The sequence below is a fragment of the Scleropages formosus genome, chromosome 8, assembly GCF_900964775.1.
Source record: "Scleropages formosus chromosome 8, fSclFor1.1, whole genome shotgun sequence".
Taxonomy (NCBI): Eukaryota; Metazoa; Chordata; class Actinopteri; order Osteoglossiformes; family Osteoglossidae; genus Scleropages; species Scleropages formosus.
In genome coordinates, this window is record NC_041813.1 from 13,481,866 (window position 1) to 13,504,133 (window position 22,268).

Sequence of the window (22,268 nt, forward strand, 5' to 3'; positions counted from 1 at the left end):
AAAAGTTTCCCAAAAAAGTGAAATACTAATTTAAATACAAAAAATAAATAAAATTGTTTCGCTGAACAATTTTACTTTGTCTCTTAAATAAAGCTTTAACTGATGTAATTTTCACATAGATGCTCAAGGCATTTTTATCTAGTAAAATCATTATGGGTTTGAGTATTTAGTGACTTCTTAAAGAAATTGCTCCTTTTTGGAGGTAAATATATTACATCTCCATTCTGCCTCATAAAGCCTCCTTTTCATCATCACTCCTTCATCACATATTTAGTTATACCCCCTATTTTGGTTTTATGATCGCAGCACCTCCCATTTCAAGGTCTGCATAAAGTGGAGCTCTAGTTTAGTCAGACAAAAGTAAGCAGGTTCAATGGCCGTTTATGCAAATTCTTTCATGATCAGTCACTGGTATACCGTTGAAGACAAACAAATGCTAAATTCTGACACACATGCTTTGAGTAGCTGGGAGTTAATGACATTTTCAAATGCACTATGTTAGTCACAAGAACAATAGAACACCACAGTAACATATGTACGAATGCTAATGAACATGGTGATTAGACATTATTAGTTTCCTTCTTGTATAATGAAGTGTCTTTGTGACATTTTGCTTCCTCAAAGCACATTGTTTCAAGTATCACTAATAGTTTAATTTTACTGCTGCTTTGCATGTCAGCTATTCTGTCAGAAAAAAAAGGTTACTTTGGCTTCAGTTCTAGTAGGATTTCTGATGCTTAAAAGAAAGGTGAGATGTGGATTTGATAACAATTGGTTGCAAATAGTGTAGAATCGGGCACACAACACTCAAATAACGAGTTTTAAAATCCATAGCCTTGTTCTCAAGGACATTCACCTGTGTGAAGCTGATAGTTTCTCAGATCTATTGGCCAGTTGAGAGGTCCCTTCAAAGCACTGAAATTCCCTCTAAAGGTGCTGCAAGTATTTACAGTGCTGCCTGTCTTGTTGTTTATGGTCAAGACATTTGCCAGGCCCCACACACCTTTGGGAAATGCCAGACCATCTCCTGTGTCTGTGCCTGAACCTGATTTTCCCACAGTTTGTAAAGATATTCACTTCACCCATTTTCACCCCTTTTGAAAGTGTGTGTCTAAATTTTAATTGCTTCTGTATTTTGCAGATGGTATTTGCTAGATTTTTTTTGTGTTTGTCTGGAAAGCACATTTATTTTGTTATCTGTGCAATGGCTGGTCACCTCAACTGTAAGGCAATGAATAATGGTACACAGACCAAGAGTATAACCCAGAGCAACTTTCTAAATGGGGATGGTGAACAGATGTCTTTCACCTCTGGCATCACGGGTTGTCTTTTGTTTTAATGCTGTTTCAATTACCGTCTTTCTGTTTTCATATCTGGTTCAGGAAAGGAAACCCAAGAATTTCTCCCAAGTGCAGTCTGTGCACCAGACTGGTCACACCTGGAAAAGAGCCACCTTTTCATTTGACATAAAACTCCAAAATTTATCATTTCCTGTGTATTAAGGAGCTTTATGAACACAGAGCACATGGATATTTTGTTATACATGCAGTCAGTTTCAGTTACATGGAAAACTAAGACTGTTGGAAAATTGTTCATTACATATTTAACTGTACCTCCTATTTTGAGGTTTTATGATCACAGCACCTTACAGGTCACCCAAGGTCTGCATAAAGTGTAGGTCTAATTGGCTCAGACAAAAGTATCCAGGGTTCAGTGGCAGTTTTTGCCAATTTAAGGTTTGTGCTGCGGGGGGGGGCATGTTGGCACAGCGGGTTTGGCTGGGGCCTGCTCTGTGGTAGGTCTGGGTTTTGAGTCCTGCTTGGGATGCCCTGCGGCAGACTGGCATCCCATCCAGGGTGTGCGTCCCCCCGCGCTGCTAGGCTCCGGCTCACCTCGGGACAAGCAGCTGTAAACATTGTGTGTGTATGTATGGTTTGTGCTGACATTGGGCTAATATATATAAAAGAGAGATATTGTTTTCACTGGAAATTATAGTGAATATCGATGATTTTTTTTTTTTTTTTTTTAATAAAAGACCCGTCGCCCTTCTAATGTCCTTCAGTTCAATTCAATTCATCTTTATAGAGCGCTCTTCTCACATAGTTACACAGAGCGTTGGACAAAGGCATATGGCAAAGAAACAAAGATGACAGTTGACTACAGACTGCTGTAATATATCATCAGTTCATTTATTAAAGCTATAAGTATGCTTACTTGCCACGAAACTGTCAACTAAAAATCAAGGGAAAAAAAAAAAAACCTCTGGTGGGTTGTGGAAGAAATTTGACATACTCAAAGAAAGGACCCAAAACAGGAGCAAGTATCCTACTATATTTCCCCCCATCTAGAGGGAGAGACCCCTGTCCCTTGTGTCAGAGTCTAGGGAGTCTCTCTGAGCATCCACTGCACACATATAGTTCTAGAAACACATGCTAGATATATGGTAACATTTCTCATTTGCTTTCTGTTTGTGTGTGCTCAGTCCGTGTTTACTTCTAATTTGTTACTTACTTATCTACTACCTTTCCTATAGACAAAAGTAAGGTAGGCACATTGTACAACAGGCACCCTACACCCATTCAGCTTATCTCTGTCATGCCCCAAGCTGCACGCTCCTCCTCTGCACTTGCTAGCGACCATCAGCGGCAGACTGTAAGAGGAGCAACCCGATAGAGGACAGACCGCAGAACCTATTCGGACCCTGCTCTCTTTGTCTTGAGATCTGCACTCTACATTCATTGTTTTCTCCCTGATCCCTATTCCCGTCCCCCTCGACGTCTCCCTCGGCTCCTTGACCCATTGCTCTCAATTCTTCGGCTTTGATTCTTGTCACACCCCCTTCGGACAACATTTCCGCCTCAACTGACCCATTTTACCCCAGAACTGGATTGTGACACCTGTACGATGGCAGTTCTTCCAAGAGCCCTAGGCCGCTCAGGCAATGAACCGAAGCTCGGCAACAAGCCTCTGGGAAAGGAATACTTTCCCATCAGTATGCAAGGGATCGTCCTGCACTGGGCTCACGACTCCCACAAGGTAGGACACCCTGGTGCTCATTGTATGCTCTCCCTCCTGCAGAGGGAAAAGTTGATGATCCTGAAGGACCCCCAGAAAGGAGCAGTCCCATCCAACTATTGCCCGATAACCTGCCTCTGCACAACATGGAAGCTGCTCTCAGGTATCATAGCGGCTAAGATGAACAGGCATATGACTCAATACATGAGTGGGGCCCAGAAAGGAATTGGTAGAAACACCAGAGAAGTTGTTGATGTCGCAGGCCTGTAGTGGGGGCTTGTAATCCGTAATGGTATGGATTCCACAATGGTCCGTAAAAGAAAGAAACTTTCTTAGGAAATCCCTATAATTTTTGGAATGATGTTTTTCAAATGTAGTTTTGAAGTCATATTTGCAATAAATTTCTATTTCATTGCCTTTTTTCATAGTTTCCTTTTTTCTGCCTTAAAAAATTCGGTCTCCATTGTAGGCTGTAGAAAAAATGTCATTGGCTGTCGTCACTGGCCAATGTGAAATACAGCGTGGCTTACCATGACCAAGGCATTAATAGCCACGGAATTTTCTGGATGGGTGAGAGTGCACAGAAGCTCAAAAGGTTCTGATTGCAGGCCATATTTCCTCAGATTGCCTCCCAACATAAGCTGCAAATTCCTATTAACTGAGCATGACACTGAACTGAGTGATGGGCGAAAGGTAAGGAGACAGACTTGTCTGCTTTGAGAAATACCTTTGTTTTTTATTTTAGAAGTATTCCTTTTCTTCTCTGGTAACTTCTAGAGCTTAAATCAGTCCCCAGCACAGTATTCAGTAGGGCCTTCATGTGCGGCTATTGCCTGAATGTGGAAGTGGTCAAAATGAGAGCAATAGTCCACACATCCACATTGCCAGCCAGTATTAAGCTAAACACCACCTGGGCAAATCTCTCATCTTCATTCCTCATTGAGATCATTTCTTTTATTTGCAATAAAGGTAGAATCTCGTGTTCTTATTTGTCACGTCCCCGGGAACAAGCAGAGTGGCAACACCTGCAGCTAATTGATGAAACCCGAGACAAAAGGAGCTCCGTGACCGTGTCACGACGCAAATTCTTGCAATTGCCCTTGTGGTCTTGCAGTATTAGCGGCTTCATCGTGGTCTTCACATCCTGCTTGATTCTCACGTTCCTGGAGTTTTGGCTTGCCTGTGTTGAAACGTCTATGTCTGAAAGACCTTTGCCTGTCCATGACCTTGATCGTGTCCTGCCCTTCGAACCTGGTGAAAAGAATAAAACCAACCCGCAATTGGGTCCACTACTTACCTGCCTGTCTCCAGTCAGCCTGTCACCATGACAGAAGAATCTGCCTTTACCATGGACCCAGTGGAGTTGGAGCGTCTGCAGGAAGCGGTGTCCACGCAAGAAGCCCTGTTGGACGCACACAAGCAGTGCCTGAAGCAGATCCTTGAGAAGCTCCGAAATCTGGTACAGAAGCCACCGGTTGCCGAACATGCCATGACACTGGAACCGATCACCGGGAATATTCCTGCAGCCGCTTCCGCCGCACCACCTGCGTTATCAGCAGTCGTCCCGCTCCTGCCAAAAACAAACCCCCAACTGGCCCCGCCCAAGAGGTATGATGGGTCTCCCAAAAAATTCTGGGGGTTTATATTGCAATGCCAGCTGGTGTTCGCAAGCCAGCTTCAACTGTACCAATCAGAGATGGGCCAAATCACCTATGTGATTTCTTTGCTGACGGGACCCGCACTAGACTGGGCTATGACGGTATGATACAAGAGGGAGACTACCACCTACGTGCGCTTCCTTGAGCAGTTTCAGGCTGCGTTTGACCACTCGCTGTCGATGTGCATGGCCAGTGACTGTTTGATGATTATTCAGCAGGGGAATCGTACCGTGGTCACCTACTCCCTCGAGTTCTGGACCCTGGCCGAGAATAGCGGCTGGAACCAGGCGGCCCTCCTGGCCTCCTTCCACCGCAGGCTGTGTCTGCGAATTCAAGCCGAATTGGCATACCACGGGGAGGACTGGACCCTGGACTGCTTCATTGAGCACGCTATCATGGTGGACAACCTCGCTCAGGGACATCTGCCCCGTCCATGGCTGCCCTCATTGGAGATGGTGACACCATCGGAGGCCTCAGAACCGATGCAGCTGGGACAGGGGCACCTCTCTCCTGAGGAGTGACAGCAGCAGCTCCAGGGTCAGCAGTACCTGTATTGTGGGAGGTCGGGGCATTACCAAGCCGCCTGTCCTATGAATCCACCCAGCGAGCCCCGACATGGAACCAAGGTGAGTGCTGCCCTCTGTACCGAGTTGCACTAGAGGCGAACTGGGGTTACTCCTGGGTACAGACCCACGCGCTTGATTCAGGGGTTGCTAGTTATTTTATGGATGCAACATTCGCCCAGCGCCATGGCATACCGATGCGCAAAGGCGAAGTCACCTGCCGAATCAAGGCCCTGGACGGGCAGCCGCTGGGCACAGGTGTGTTGGAAAAGCAGACCATGCAGTTGCTGGTCCAAGTCAGGGCTTGCCACACTGAGGACCTCTCATTTTATCTGATCAGGTCACCAGAGATGCTGGTAATATTGGTGTTCACGGAGTTGACTAAACAAGACTCCGTTTTCTTGTGGAGCAAAGAGGGATTAGTAGTATGGGGACTGCAGTGTGCCACCACTTGCTTAGCCCTACCCTGTCAAGTTACTTCCGTGGAGAGCCCGGACGTTCCCCAGACCTTTGTCATCCCAGATGAATTTCAGGACCTGGCTCTTCAGTAGGAGCAAGGCAGCCGTCCTGCCGCTGCATAGGCCATGGGATTGTGCTACAGATCTACTGCCGGGCGCGTCTCCACCTAAGGGTCGGATCTATCCCCTGTCTCTGCCTGAACAGCAGACGCTCCAAGAGTACGTCAAGAAGGCCTTAGGCTCCAGGATTATTCAGCTGTCCATCTCCCCAGCATCCGCCAGGTTCTTCTTCATAGAAATAAAGGACGGAGGGCTACGTCCTTGCATCGACTATTATGGACTAATTGCGGTCACAGTCAAATACCCACATCCTTTGCCACTCTTCACCGCGACGCTGGAGCAGGTCCACGGGCCTCGAATATTTACTAAGATGGACCTGTGCAGTGCTTACAATTTCATCCGGATCCAGGAGGGTGATGAGTGGAAGACCGCATTCAGTACTTCCTTCGGTCATTATGAGTACTTAGTCATGCCGTTCGGCCTGACCAATGCCCCATCCATTTTCAGGCCTTTGTGAATCATTATTGGGAGACCTCGTGAACCAGGGAGTCATAATATACCTTGACGATATCCTGATCTATTCCCACACCATGTATCAACACCTCAGTATGGTCCAACAACTTTTGCGATGATTGTTGGAGAATCCTTTATATGTCAAGGGAGGAAATGTTTGTTCCACCAGAAGCAGGTCTCCTTCCTTGGCTTTATTCTGAGAGTAGACAGGGTGGCAATGGACCCAAGGAAGGTGCAGGCGGTGCTTGACTGGCCTCCACCCATGTCTGTCAAGGCCCTGCAAAGGTTCCTTGGATTCGCTAACTTCTATCAGCGATTTATAAGGGGGTTCAGCTCAGTGGCCGCTCCACTCACATCCCTCTTGCGGGGTGAGGGTAAGAAACAAGAGTGGATCGCGGAGGCCCAGAAAGCCTTCCAGACACCGAAGGAATGGTTCACCACCGCCCCGATTTTACAACACCCTGATCCTTCGCTCCCGTTTGTGGTGGAGGTGGGCGCCTTGGAGGTCGGGGTGGGGGCTATCCTGTCCCAAAGACAGGGCAATCTCCCAAAGCTCCATCCATGCGCGTACTTTTTGAGGAAGTTGACACCAGCTGAGCGGAATTACGATATAGGGAATCGCAAGCTCCTGGTGATCAAGTTAGCTTTGGAGAAATGGCTGCACTGGCTTGAGGTAGCGGCCTCACCCATTCCTGGTTATGACAGAGCATAGGAATCTAGAATACCTGCAGAAAGCGTGGTGTCTGAACCCTTGGTAGGCACGCTGGGCTTTGTTCTTCACCTGGTTCAGATTCACTGTGACCTACTGACTGGGATGGAAGAATGCCAAGGCTGATGCCCTGTCGAGGGTACATGGCAGGGACCTGGACTCAGCAGAACCTGCCCCGATCTTGCCGAAACAATGGATCATGGCTCCGTTTCGATGGCACCTCCAACAAGAGCTCCAGGCAGCCTGAGAAGAGGATCCCGGACTACCAGACCTTCCCTCCTGCAGTGGGCACACGACTCCCCAGCGGCAGGACACCCGGGCACCCGACGGATCCTTTCCCTCAAGGTTGCTATTGGTGACCGTCCATGAGGGAGGATGTGCAGGAGTATGTCGAAGCCTGTGAGACGTGTGCTCAAGCCAAGACCCCCACTCAGAAGCCTACTGGTCTGTTGGAGCCTCTACTTGTCCCAGCTGGGTCCTGGTCGCATGTTTCCATAGATTTCTTGGTGGACTTGCCCCTGTCCCAAGGTAACACCATCATTCTCACAGTCCTCAACCCATTCTCGAAGTCCTGTCGCCTGATACCTCTGCCGCAGCTACCCTCCGCTTTAGAAACTGCAGAGGCCTTGTTTCAACATGTCTTTCGTCTGTATGGCCTTCCAGAAGACGTTGTCTCCGATCGAGGCCCACAGTTCACCTCGAAGCTCTGGAAGGCCTTCTGGCGAAAACTGGGGGTCGCGGTAAGCTTAACATCGGGGTATCATCCACAGGCGAACGGACAGGTCGAGAGACTCCACCAGGACCTAGGACGATACCTAAGGTCATATTGCAGCTGGAAGCAGCTTCAATGGGCTCGATATCTGCCCTGGGCGGAGTACTCCCACAACTCCCTCCCACATTCCTCGCACTCACGCCATTCCAGTGTGTCTTAAGGTACCATTCTCCCCTTTTCCCTTGGCATCCAGACCGCACAGAGATCCCAGCAGTCGACAGTTGGTACCAGAACAGCAAGGAGACCTGGAGAGCGGTCACAACCCGGCTACGCCGCAGCGCGCACCAGTACAAACACCAAGCCGACCACTGCCGCCGTCCCATCTCCTTCCATCCCCGCCAGGGCGTCTGGCTGTCTGCCAGGAACCTGAAAGTATGCCTCCCGTACCGAAAACTCAGCCCTCTCTATACAGGCCCCTATCAGATCGTCCTCCAGGTTACCCCGGTAACTTACCACCTGCATCTGCCTCAGTCCCTCTGAGTCCATCCGACTTTCCATGTCTTCCTTCTCAAGCCATACAAAGTGGTGCACCTCCAAGTCCCACAGGCTATGGAGCCGCCCCCGCTGGTACAGGTAGATGGAACTCCGGCATATCAGGATAAAGAGCTCCTTGACTAACGACAATGTTGCGGCCACTTACAGTATTTGGTCGATCGGGAAGGGTACAGCCCAAAGGAGCGCATCTGGGTACCGGCAAAAGACATCTTGGATCCTGACCTGATTGCTGCCTTTCACAAAGCCCACCCAGATCGCCCGGCGCCATGGCCCCGGGGCATCCCCCTCGGCCTCCGCGTGCGGAAGGGAGGGTACTGTCACGCCCCCAGGAACAAGCAGAGCAGCAGCACTTGCAGCTAATTGATGAAACTCAGAATAAAAGGAGCTCCGTGACCGCATTATGACTCGGATTCTTGGAATCGCCCTTGTGGTCTTGCAGTAGCAGCATCTTCGTCGTGTTCTTCGCGTCCTGCTTGATTTTCATGTTCCTGGTTATTGACCCTCACCTGTTTCCTCTGACTACCTAGTTTTGGCTTGCCTGTGTTGAAACATTTACACCTGAAAGACATTCGCCTGTCCCGGACCTTGATCGTGTCCTGCCCTTTGAACCTGGTGAAAAGAGTAAAACCAACCCGCAACTGGGTACACTACTTACCTGCCTGTCTCCAGTCAGCCTGTCACCATGACATTGTTTTTTAGTTTGAGTTTCAGAAACCAAATTATGCTTTCGGAGCTGATGTGTTTCATATGTTTAACTTTATTAGGAGCAGGTAAGACAAGCTGTGGCATCTCCTCATCAATATGTGTTAGCTATCTCCTAGCATGCAACATGAATTCATATTTAGATACACAATTAATGAAGGATGACCTCCCTTTTGAATAATTCATAAGAATGTTTATGTTCAGTGCAGGCAGGCGTCAGTCACTTTCCCATTTTTCTGAGGTTTAGCTAGAAATTATCACAATTGGTTCCTTGTAGCTCAATACCACAAACTCAGAAAAAGTGAAAACTGTTAAATAGCGAAATGTGAGAAATATTTTAATCTCTCAGAAAAACCTGTACAACCAAAAATAAAAATAGCATTTAATATGGATTCGCTAATAAAAATTAGCTAGTAGAGCTGCACCAACTCAGAAACCAAAAGGTATGGTAGAATGACATATAATAACATTTGGCTGATTCTCAGCCAAATTGTATTGTAACGACTCGAATTACCGGGCGTTTGAGCAGGAAGTGGGTTTGTTGTAAATAGTTGAATTGTGGGTAAAATGGATTTGTGAAAATTATTGTATGTCCCTCAGCCTGTCCTCTGGTCCAGGATCTTGGGCCTGCGCTGTCGCCAGTTCCTTCATAAACCCCTTCTGCATTGGGGCCACAGAAGCAGGAAGTAGGAAGGATGGGCTTTGGATGGTCTGAAACTGAATTCTGCTCATGTATAAGAGAAAGGGTGTCAGCTTTGCCATTTTTGGAGCCAGGATGGTAGGCCACAGTGAACCTAAGCTGTATAAAGAATAATGCCCACCTTGTTTGGTGAGGATTAAGTTATTCGGCCTTTCGGAAATACTAGAGGTTCCAATGATCTTTAAACGCCACAAAAGGGGGAGTGTCCCTCTCCAGTCGGTGTCACCACTTTTCGAATGCTAATTTAATAGCAAGCAACTTTCTCTTGCTGACATTGGAGTTATTCTCTGCTGGGGAGAGTTTACAACAGAGAAAAGGACAGGGGCAGAGTTTCTTTGGGTACCCCTGATGTTGTGACAGCAGCAGCAGCAAGCGACACCCTTGACACATCAACTTCTAAAACAAACAGTTGGGTTGAATCAGGGTGGTCATGGACCAGTCCTTCAGATTCAAAACACCTCAACTGAACAGACTAGTCTTTTCAGAGCTCCCATAACATGCTTGTCAAAGGGATCACCAACCAATGTCTACAATTGCTTGCCCTGAGCGGGGGTCACAGTGAGCTGGAGCCTACCTGGCAACACAGGGAACAAGGCCAAAGGGAGATGGGACACACCCTGGACGGGACGCCAATTTGCTGTAGGACACCCCAAGCAGGGCTCAAACCCCAGACCTGCTACACAGCGCGCACTGGCCAAATCCACTGTGCCCTCTATCCCCGATAAAATCCCTGCACAAAATGCTTAGGCAGGCTCTAGAGGGTCAGTCACCTTGTGGCCTTTGAGTACGGATCTCAAGAAGCATGAAGCACAGAAGTGGTTCTGGCTCCCACAGTATAGACATAACCGTTCCTGAAGCTGCTGTTGCCTTTTGGGGGGCTGAGACATCCTTTACCCACCTGCCCTGGTTCAGGGGTTCTGTGTCTGGAGTAAACAATGACTACGCTACAGGTAGATGTCCAATGTGTTCTCCAGCAACTTTTCACGTCTCCTCCTTTGTATATCAGTTCCATTCTGATGCACAGGGTCATTCGCCATGCACAGGTCTCCAGACTGAATCACCATAGGAGCAACTGTTGATTATGTCTGGTGCTGCAGATGTCACACAAACTCAGCGGCAGCACAGAGAATGGATCCAAGGCCGAGTTTTAATGTCAGACAGGCAAATCAAGATCAGTGTCCTTGGATAGAAACAGGTCAGGACCACAGAAGTTTTTGTTGGCATGGTCTGGATCGACGTTGGGTACATTTAATTCAATTTATTTTTATAGAACATTCTTCTCACACAGTGACGCAGAGCACTGAACAAAGGCAAAAGATAAAAATGCAGGGTGATACAGAGTCGAAGCAAGGGCAAAGGGAAATGCAGGGTACATGCAGGGTAGAAGCCTGGGTAGGGATTGTGGGATCTGACTTAAACCGTTGTCTTGGGACAAACAGGGTCAAAAGTGAGATTGGAAGTTCAAGGTCCGGTGATCCATGGTCATGGACAAACTGGGTTGAAGCCAGGCAGGAGTTCTCTGGATCAGCATGAAACCATGGTCCAGGATGAAGTGAGGTCTATCCCTAGGTCTTTGAAATGTTTGTCAGCACAAAGCGTAGGTTAAGTCTCTGGTGAGTTTCCACAACTTCCCAGTGGTGGCTTCCTCCTATCTAAACTTAATTTAAACATTGTTCAGGTGTGCTGGCCTTACCTCCGGGAGGTGCTTGTGGTAGCTGTGACAATAGCATTTTCCTATAAAAATGACCATGTCATACCTGTTTATATTCTGCTAAACTCAGTGGCTTAGCAACAAGCTAGACATATTGAGAGGAGGGTGCTAGAGTTTAAAAACTTCACTAATGAATGTCTACCTCATCTTGACCTGAACAGGTATACCAAGATGAAGACAGCCACCAACATCTACATTTTCAACCTTGCTCTGGCAGATGCCCTGGCAACCAGTACGCTGCCCTTCCAGAGTGCCAAGTACTTGATGAACACCTGGCCATTTGGAGAGCTCATCTGCAAAGTGGTTATCGCTATTGACTACTACAACATGTTTACAAGCATTTTCACACTCACCATGATGAGCGTGGACCGCTACATTGCTGTCTGCCACCCTGTGCGTGCTCTCGACTTCCGCACACCCATTAAGGCCAAAATCATCAATGTTTGTGTATGGATTCTCTCTTCTGCTGTTGGTGTGCCCATCATGATCATGGCAATCACCAAGGTGAATGATAAAGGTATGTGAAATCATCCATAGTAGAATTCAAAGCCATATTTTTTTTTTCAGTTCTATCTAGAAATGAATAAATTCTTTGTGTTTTTTTTCTTATCTAGAAAATGTGCATCTTAGCTATATAACTAATCAGGTACTTCAAGAATGAGATTGAATGTTCTGTTTCATATGCTTCATCTTATTGTCTGATTTTTTTTAGGTAAAACTGTTTGCACATTGAAGTTCCCAGATCCAGACTGGTACTGGGACACTGTCACGAAAATCTGTGTTTTCATCTTTGCTTTTGTGGTTCCCGTTCTTGTCATCACCATCTGCTATGGTTTAATGATCCTGCGTTTGAAGAGTGTTCGGCTACTCTCGGGATCCAAGGAAAAGGACAAGAACTTACGCCGAATCACCCGCATGGTGCTGGTAGTAGTGGCAGCCTTTATCGTCTGTTGGACACCCATCCACATCTTCATTATTGTGAAGACCCTAGTTGAGGTTGACCAAAAGAACCCCTTTGTGATCGCCAGCTGGCACCTGTGTATTGCTCTGGGCTATACCAATAGCAGCCTCAATCCTGTCCTCTATGCCTTCCTGGATGAGAATTTCAAGCGGTGCTTCCGTGACTTCTGTCTGCCTTTCCGGTCTCGTATAGAGCAGAACAGCTTCTCCAGGGCAAGGAACATGACCCGAGAGCCTGTATCTGTCTGTGCTCCTTCAGAAGCAGGGAAGAAACCTGTATGACTAGACATGGACCAGATGCCCCATGGATCCCGTTCTATGAGGGTTCAGCAAGACCTACAGTCTGAAGTTACCCAGATCTCCACCACCGAGTTCTGACACTCTACACGGTAATGGTTGATGACTGCAGTAGGATTTTGCTGAAGGATGATTTACCATCACTGTCTACTATACTAATCTGATAATTGCTAAGCACGTTGGCATCTTGCATTTCTGGAGGTTTGAAACCTCTAGAAAACACTTAATTGCAGAATATACTCAATTTGATCAACGTTTTGATGTCACATGCAGGCATTTTTAGTTAATGTGTAGATGTGGGAGAACTGAAATGGATTAATAGGGCAAATGGTCTAGACAGACTGTTAATCATTTGGGTACATTTGGATAATATACATTTGAATACCATACAGAAAATGAATCCACACAATGTCTTTACTTTAAAGATATGTGAATGTGAATATGGAAAATTATAAACAGGGTAAAAGATTAAATACTTATAAACAAGCAGGAGTTCTCATTGCTTGATGGAGCATGATAAATTAAGGCAGTGGACAGCTAATGGACACCTTCTTGGGGATGAGTGCCAGATCCTTCTGGTTTCTTTTGTCCAGACCATCTTGACTAATGAAATCCATCTCTGGACATTTGGAGCAAGAGATGTGCTAGCAGAAAAATAGTCCTTGAAACTCTGGAAGAAAAGTTTTCCAATTTTTGAGATGTCAGTCCAACTCAAGGCGTAATCCACAGGTCTAATAACATATGAATGGCATAACAGACAACTAATTTTCCGGAACTTTACTATATGAAAAAAGATGGACATTTCCTTTCAAGCAGAACAAAGAAGAAAAGGAAAAGTTTAAATGAAACAAAAACTTCAGGCCACATCCAGGCAATGAAATTGTAATTATCAGCGTGTGTGATTATCTGAAATGCTGAGCAGTTACTGCCTTGCTTCTTGACCGTTATCTGGCTAACAAAAGCTAAAGGTCATCATTGTTTTATTTTCAATACAAGACTCTGTCAGAACAGCCAGAAATACTGTTTTCCTTTAAAAGCATTGACAAAGAGACTGACATTCATATAGCAAATGATGATGGTCTCTGACCAGAAACTGAATACAAATCTGTTTTGCAGTCCCAGGATTCCTATTTTCTATGGAAAAGGGGGTGGTAAGTTACAAGTTAAGATACTCAGTCCTGACAGTATGCATTATTCTTTTCAAAATGAAACAGGCATTGTGAACACTGACAACTTACAATGCAGAACAGTACAGCAATGCTTTGGAGATCATCTCACCTATATCATCCATGACTGCTCAGTAGAAGAAACTTTTACTTTCCTTAACAAAAGGATGAGCTTCGCAGAGCATGGTGCCATGGAGTGATGCTACTATCATGATGAAAGTGAACTGACGATGTCTTACCTGAAATCTCTGATATATAGGGAAAATGGACAATTGTCAAATTTTAGAGGAATGTAAAAATGTCCAAGAATACAGAAAAAGGCCATGCATAACCTACATAAACACAAGAACGGGTTTTTCCAATTACACCAAATGTAGACTTTGAGTTATCCTTGTGCGTGGGTTGTATCCACTGTTTGCCCTCAGATGAATTTTCAGGTTTCTGAAAAATCGAAATTACTTTTCATGGGATGACTTGTAATCATGCTATGACAAGCCTGAAGTTAAACTCAAGCCAAACATGAGAAACAGTGGTAATGTTTGCCATTTAGTATCACCTTCATCTGATTGTTCTAAGACTGATTAATATACAGAGATATAACCCAAATATATTCTGTGTGGATAGGTGCTGCTAACATCCATTTTTCACTAATTCAGTTGTTTAAAATACAGCTTCAGGTTTTCGTCTGTATGTAATCAGAGATGTTGATACCTTGGGGAGCAGCACTAGTCAACATATTAATCCCACAGTGTAAATGGATGTCTAACTTGATGTCTCAGATGAAAACTGCTTTCTGAACTGTAGACACGGGAAGACAGCGTACGTAAACAGCACTGTTATGTTAATGTATCGGGCAAAGTGCCAAAATGTCTGTTTACATGAATCCACTCATTTTGTTGTAAATAAAAAATATTATTTTTAGTGGTACAAGGGATCTAGTCTAAAATTTTGATGTAATTTTCTTTACAGATATTAGAAAAGGCCAATATACTTAAATAGACAATTTATAATATACAGATTTTAATTTGTTTTGTTCTCTTGCCTCCGTTCCTAACGGCTGTCTATATTAGAAAGGTGTATTTGTTCTTTTTCACACATTTTCTTAAGATGTACAGTAGGCTTTAGGGCAAAAAAGCATAGACTGGCATTCTGAAGCATTGCTACATTTACATTTATTATTCATTTAGCAGACACTTTTCTCCAAAGCAACCTACATATCAGAGAAAAATACAATGAGTGCATTGCATCAACAGAAGAGACTGAGATGCAGACACATGATTATAAAGTACAGATAATTTGTTACATGCAACTATATGAATCAGTATAGATTACATGCAAAAAGGCCTGCAAAAAGGTTTAGCCATTATTCTACCATTCGAAACACAGAAATATTAAAAATAAACATTTACATCATACAAGTTGCTGTATAAAGGTTTATCCCTAGTTCAATAATTTCAAATCACAAAGTTATTAAACGTAAACATTTACATGTTTATCAACACTTTCTGTAAACCGACTATTTAATTTCTACCTTTAAGGCTTGTTTACTGTCACATCAGCTAGTAAACTGATGTGAAAGTAAACAAAAACAATTTTCCTTTGAAGAACTGAACAACTGACTAGGGTTTACTGCCCTTGACCAATCCCCCACCCTAACCTGTTCTTGGGCTGGTGCCCATATTAGTTCCAGTGTACTTTTCCTTCCAAGACAATTCTCGTTAAATCACTTGCAAAGGTAAGTGCTTCCATTATAGGGTTTGTTAACACAGGAAATGCAGTGATGGTTTAAATTAATACTGATTAAATGACCAGTGTATTGCTTCTAATGGGGAACATGACAGACACAAACAGTCGAAAAACTCATAAATAACAATATGACCAACTGTGAAAAATGACAAAAAATGAGCAAACAAAAGCCTTTAAACTAAATTAAAAGCACAGTATATAGCTATTTTTATATAAGATGTAAAATAAAATCAGTTTCTCAACTGAGAAAAAAAGACTCCATAGACGATGTTGCCTTTTGCAAGATCTAAAATTTTGATTTATGTTTGTTTGAATTTCAGTGTTTTAAAACAATCCTTCTTTTGAGCATTTTGTAGAAAATTGAGCTGTAAAAGTTTATTCTAAATACTGAAGAAATAAAATAAGTTGCTGCTCAAAGTGCATTGTGATTGGGAACTTTGTCAGACGCATTTCCTGCAGTCCTGAATGTGAATGATACAACCATAACAATAAGGAGTATCTGACCTGTGGACAGTGAAATTATAAAAAGTCTTCTTGAATGTGTGTTTTGAGACTAAGGCTCAAACTCTTTTGTACAGATAAATGGTGGGAAATGCTCCCTGCTAATGCCTTATTCTCGCCTTTCTTTGTCCTATTTTCCGGTGTTATCAGCAATGGAAAAGGGTTTGTGACACTTTCTCCTTGCCTTGTTTTTCTTTATTTTTAATACTTCAGATTTATTCTCTTCTTGCAACCTATATAAGTATACTATATTGCTGTATTGCTTAGATTCATTGATGTTTTTGTCATCTAAAAAAACACCAACATTTATAATGCTTGAAAAGAGTTTAATGGAGCAGTAGTATCACTTTTTGTGAATTCTCTCTGATATGTGTATTTGCACAGGACTGTACATGGTTGTCCAGCAGAAATTGATGCAGCAGTCCTCAGTAGCTTCTGCTAAAGCATCTACGTTGAAATAGTAATTTTGTCAAAGGTGAACTCCAGTAAAAATGTAATTTGATTGGTTATAGAGCTATAAGAGGTTATAAGAAATAGAGTATCAGAACTTACATCTGTGATTTGAATGAATTGGAATTGTTCCTGAATGTCTTGCTCATTGTGTGTCTTTCAAAGTTGAAGAATTGAATGTCTGAAGTAAGCTAGTGACAAAAATTCTGTAATAGTAATAATTCTGGGCACAGACTGCATTTTCTACCCAGCTGCAGTACCACAAAGTAATTCAAGTTACATTTCCTGGAATCACCTTTTGATATAAAACATGTCATGACATATGCATATCAAGGATTCTGTTATGTTGCTTACAAATAAAATTAAACTGAAAAAGCATTAATGTTTTGTATTTTTTTCAGATGCATGTTTTTAAAGAAGCAATAATTAGAGAGCTTTCAGTGGTAATTAGATACCTATGCGCAAAGTATGAAAAACTCAAAAAAAGACTAACATGTCATCCCCAAATGGCTGAGTTTTCCTTTCCTAGAGTCATTTGCTTTTTATTACTTCACAGTACAGTAACATCCAGGGGCAAAATTTGTTTTTCACTGGAAATTACATTAGCTTTCTAACACTCTTCTAAGTTTTCACCGCTCATTTTTGCCTTTCACATTTTTCTGTAAGGGGGGCATGGTGGTGCCACAGCTTTGGCCAGGGTCTGTTATCTGCTGCGTCTGAGGTTCAACTCCTGGTTGGGATGCCTTATGGCAGACTGGTGTCCTGTGCTGGGTGTGTCCCCTCCTCCTCCAGCCTTGTACCTTGTGTTGCCAAGTTAAGCTTCGGTTTGCCACAACCCTACTAGGGACAGGTGATTTCAGTCAGTGTGTGTGTGTGTGTGTGTGTGTGTGTGTTTTTCCTGCATTCCATTATGTTTACATCCTTATATGGTGGAAATACCCATATACACACACACACACACACACACACACATTTTCTGAACTGCGTCACCACACCACCACGCCCCCCCCCGGAAATACCCATATAATTACTGATTATTACAAGTGTCAGTGTAGCAGGTAGCAGAGAGGTGCAAAAGCATGTTGTTTTTGCCAACATTTTACTGGTATATGTTCCCAGTTCCTATTGAGGAAATATTATGTAACACAAAGGACTGTAATACCACATGCAATACTAAAGTGTCATGATTCCTTCCGAGAAGTGAAACGTCAGACCCAAGTGCAGAGCGTAGGCGTACTTCACTGAGGGGAATCCGAAAATCGTTGTCAAAGGAACGGGCAAGGGTCACCGAGGAGCAAACGTCGTACAGGGAGAATCCAAGAGCCGTAAGTCAAAGAACACGCAGTGGGTCAAGGGACACGAGGAGGAGGCGAAGGTTCAGGAGACAGGTCGGGGAACAGAAACAAGGAAAGGGAAATCAGGAGAGGTAATCAAGGCAATGAGAGAAACACGAGTAGCAAGGCTGAGCAGAGGTTCAGCATCTTGCTGCACTCCAAGCTCCCCTTTTATATGCGCGTCTGGTGATCAGTAGCAGGTGCTCCCTGTTGTGCGGATGTGGAGGGCGTGACATAAAGCCGTACATTTGGTGAAACACACCCACCCACACACCCACCCACCCACCTTGTCTCAAGTAGGGTCACAGCAAACCAGAGCCTAACCCAGCAACACAGGGTGCAAGGCTGAGGGAGGAGGAGGATACACCCTAGACGGTACGCCAGTCCATCGCAAGGCACCCCAAGCAGGGCTTGAACCCCAGACCCACCACACCCAAACATACAAACAAATGAATGAATGAATTAATTAATTAATCCATCTATCTTTGAAAATCTCAGAGCTGTCCTTATCACAATTCCAGTGACACAAAATAATGCTGAAATGAATATCTAGAAAGGAGTTCAGTATTCTTTTACTGTTAATCGCTGTACTATACAGAATTATATTAAAATGATCAGAGCTTCTTGCTCGGTATGAGCTCCATGCCAAAGAGCAAAGAGGCCAACTGATAAACAGCGACTCATCAGGTGCAGTAACTGGTCCCTGTTTTCTCAACACCTTCGGCCTGAAGGAGCCCCTTGGAGGAGCATCATGCCGAGTTCATGTCCCCAGGAGGAGTGAGTCTTGCCATCCAGGCCAAGTACCCAACTGTGTCCTCCTCTTCCTCTTGTACACAGCATGTACATCAGTTGAATGAGTAACCTGAATGCCTGAAGGTCTGCATAAATAATAAATTAATTAATAATGTTACACTTGGGGGCGCGGTGGCGCAGTGGGTTGGACCACGGTCCTGCTCTCCAGTGAGTCTGCGGTTCGAGTCCCGCTTGGGGTGCCTTGTAATGGACTGGTGTCCCGTCCTGGGTGTGTCCCCTTATGCCCTCTGTTGCTGGGTAGGCTCCGGTTCCCCGCGACCCCGTATGGCACAAGCGGTTCTGAAAATGTGTGTGCGTTACACTTACAGCAAGTTGATTTAATTTTTTTTATGCAAAAATGGTCATTTACTTACTTACTACACCTAGTAAAAAAAAAGTAAAGTAGCCACAGTCTCAAATTAGATAAATACTCAAAAATGCTCCTGCTTTTGTAATATATGTAAAATTGTTAAAATAACTGAATATTTGGGACACAATACACACACACACACACACACACACACACACACACACACACACATTTTCAGAACCGCTTGTCCCTTACAGGGTCACGGGGAACCGGAGCCTAACCCGGCAACACAGGGCGTAAGGCCGGAAGGGGAGGGGACACAGCCAGGACGGGACGCCAGTCCGCCGCAAGGCACCCCAAGCAGGATTCGAACCCCAGACCCACTGGAGAGTGGGACTGCGGTCCAACCCACTGCACCACCGCACCACCGCACCCCCTCATGGGACACAATAATCAAACTTTTGTGAAGGAGTCCTCAATGGTTAATTAGTTAAGACAGTGATAGAAACGCTCGCTAATGCAGCTGGACTGGACTGGATTCCACTAAGTTATTACCAGCAGCCTTTTCCTATTCAACAGCTGAGGGAGAATCCATCACCATCTGTGACATCTAGCCTGAACTTTGCCCACCATGCTTTTCAGTTCTTATTTGTGAACTGCTGGCTCCAGAGGTACATACCCAGATACATACATACACACATACATACACACACACACTTTCTGAACTGCCTGTCCCATACGGGGTCGCGGGGAACCAGAGCCCAACCCGGCAACTCAAGGCATAATGCTGGAGGGGGAGGGGGACACACCCAGGACAGGATGCCAATCTGTCGCAAGGCACCCCAAGTGGGACTCAAACCCCAGACCCACCAGAGAGCAGGACCCAGTCCAACCCACTGTGCCACCACGACCCCAGATACATACATCCATTGTCCATTGAACCCCACCGAAAAGTATGGTGAGTGAGATTGCCAAGTCTCCCACCAGTTGAGCACAGCTTTTGGACCAGTTCACTTTTGTAGACGACACTTTCTCATAATGTTTCAGAACACTGGCCATTCTGTTCATATTATCTTGATTGAATACCATAACTACTATGTTATCTGCATATACAGTTATCTTGACAGGGACTAGCAAGCACTATGGGACAGAAAGCCCTCCTTAAGTCCTCCTCAGCTATACTGGAAAAGGCTCAATTGCCAGGGTGTAGAGCATCTATGATAGCGAGCAACCTTGACAACTCCCTTCTGAACTGTGAAGGGTACACACCAACCACCACTGATTTTAAGCACACTAGAAACATCATTGTGAAAAAGATAAATAAAACTAATAAATTTAACTTCAAAACTACTAGCACTCAGCATCTTCCATAAAAAAAGTGAAACCCAGTGAAAAGCTTTTTATTGATCCAGGGAAATTAGGCAAACAAAGTTAAAACGTTTGGAGCCTACCAGAATATCTTTGATTACAGAAATATTATTAAAAATAGTCCTGTCGGGAATACAAAAGCTCTGATCAGGATGCACCAAACCACCCAACAATTTCTGCAGCCTGCTTGATAGAGCTTTTGACACTGGACATCACACATATCTCTATATGTTTTAGCCTAAGCATAGTCTACTCATGCTTTTCAATAACCTACATACATCGACCGATTTCAACCCAGTCATAAGCCATTGCAGTTCCCCTGAAGACCCTAGGTGTGGTTCTAAACTGTTATTCCTACCCAATAGATTATTTGTTGTACAGTTAAAATCCCCTCCTACCATCACAAATTAATCTGAATCACAGTTCTCAAGCATACTCTCCAGCTGTTGAAAAAACTAAACTCTATTTTTCCCATCATTAGGCGCATATACACACACACACACACACACATTTTCAGAACCGCTTGTCCCATACGGGGTCACGGGGAACCAGAGCCTAACCCGCAACTCAGGGCGTAAGGCTGGAGGGGGAGGGGACACACCCAGGACGGGACGCCAGTCCGTCGCAAGGCACCCCAAGCGGGACTCGAACCCCAGACCCACTGGAGAGCAGGACTGTGGTCCAACCCACTGCGCCACCGCACCCCCTCTAGGCGCATATACATTTACAAAATTGATGCGCTTCCCCGGAACTTCTGCTCACACCCTTAGTAACCTCCCCCAAATTATCTCTCCCACTGAATAACTGTCAGCATTAAAACTCACTGACAAAATAACGACCACCCCAGTACTGACATCCATCTCGTGACCGTTGTCACACCCCCCACTCCTACGCAACCAGAGACACTTGCAGCTGATCAAGGAACGGGAGTATAAAGGGCTGCTCTGGATGCAACAGGTCAGAGAACCTCCACTCAGCCTACTATGACCACGGCATTAAAATCTGTTTTCCTCGACTCCCTCTGTGTTTCCTGTTTGTCTGCCTCCATCTCATCGTCTCCCCGATTTTCCTGACTCATGGCTCGTTTTTGGACTTCGATTTTTGGATTCTCCCTGTAACCACTTTTGCTCCTCGGTGACCCATTGCCTGTTTTTCGACCACAAGATTTGTCCTGCCCCTTTGAATAAAGCACTGACCACCTGCAATTGGGTCCATCGCCTCTCTCCGTGTAACCTCCGTCCCCTCCTCGAACCGCCACCTTAACATGGTGGAGGGGTTTGAGTACCTGAATGACCTCAGGAGCTATGTTGCCTGGGGCAATATGCCCCTGGTAGGGTCTCCCATGGCAAACAGGTCCTGGGTGACAGACGAGACAAAGTGCGGTTCAAAACCCCCTTATGATGACCGTTAAATCGAGGTTCTCGTTTACCCCGCCGGGTATGGGGTCACCTGGTCCCCACCCTGAAGCCAGGCCTGGGAGGGGCTCACAAGTGAGCGCCTGGTGGCCAGGTCTATGCCCACGGGGCCTGGCTGGGCTCAGCCCGAAGCCAAGACGTGGAGCTGCTCTTCGGTGGGCTCACCACCTGCCAGAGAAGCCATAAGGAGCCAGTGCGTTGTGATTTGGGTGGTGGTTGGGGCCGAGTGCCCGGCCGACCCAAACCTCGGGCGCCAACTCTGGCTTTTGGGACTTGGAATGTCACCTCTCTGGCGGGGAAGGAGCCTGAGCTAGTGCAGGAGATGGAGCGATACCGTCTAGATATAGTCGAGCTCACTTCCACTCACAGCTTGGGTTCTGGAACCACTCTTCTCAACCAAGGGTGGACTCTCCACTATTCTGGCGTTGCCCAGGGTGAGAGGCGGCGGGCTGGTGTCGGCTTATTAATAGCCCCCCAGTTCAGCCGCCATGTGTTGGAGTCTACCCCGGTGAATGAGAGGGTCATCTCCCTGTGCCTTCGGGTCAGGGAACGGTCTCTCACTGTCATCTGTGC

The 22,268-nt window shown here is 45.3% G+C and overlaps 1 protein-coding gene across 1 annotated transcript in view; it reads left to right on the top strand.

Annotated features, from left to right (window-relative positions):
- oprd1b (opioid receptor, delta 1b) overlaps positions 1–14,983 on the top strand; it is a 33,040-nt gene extending 18,057 nt beyond the window's left edge. The window contains exons 2-3 of the mRNA XM_018754805.2: positions 11,518–11,873; positions 12,069–14,983. Of these exons, the coding sequence (XP_018610321.1) occupies positions 11,518–11,873; positions 12,069–12,598 (886 nt within the window). The 3' untranslated portion in view covers positions 12,599–14,983. The remainder of the gene's footprint in view (positions 1–11,517; positions 11,874–12,068) is intronic.
- The last annotated feature ends 7,285 nt before the right edge of the window (positions 14,984–22,268 follow it).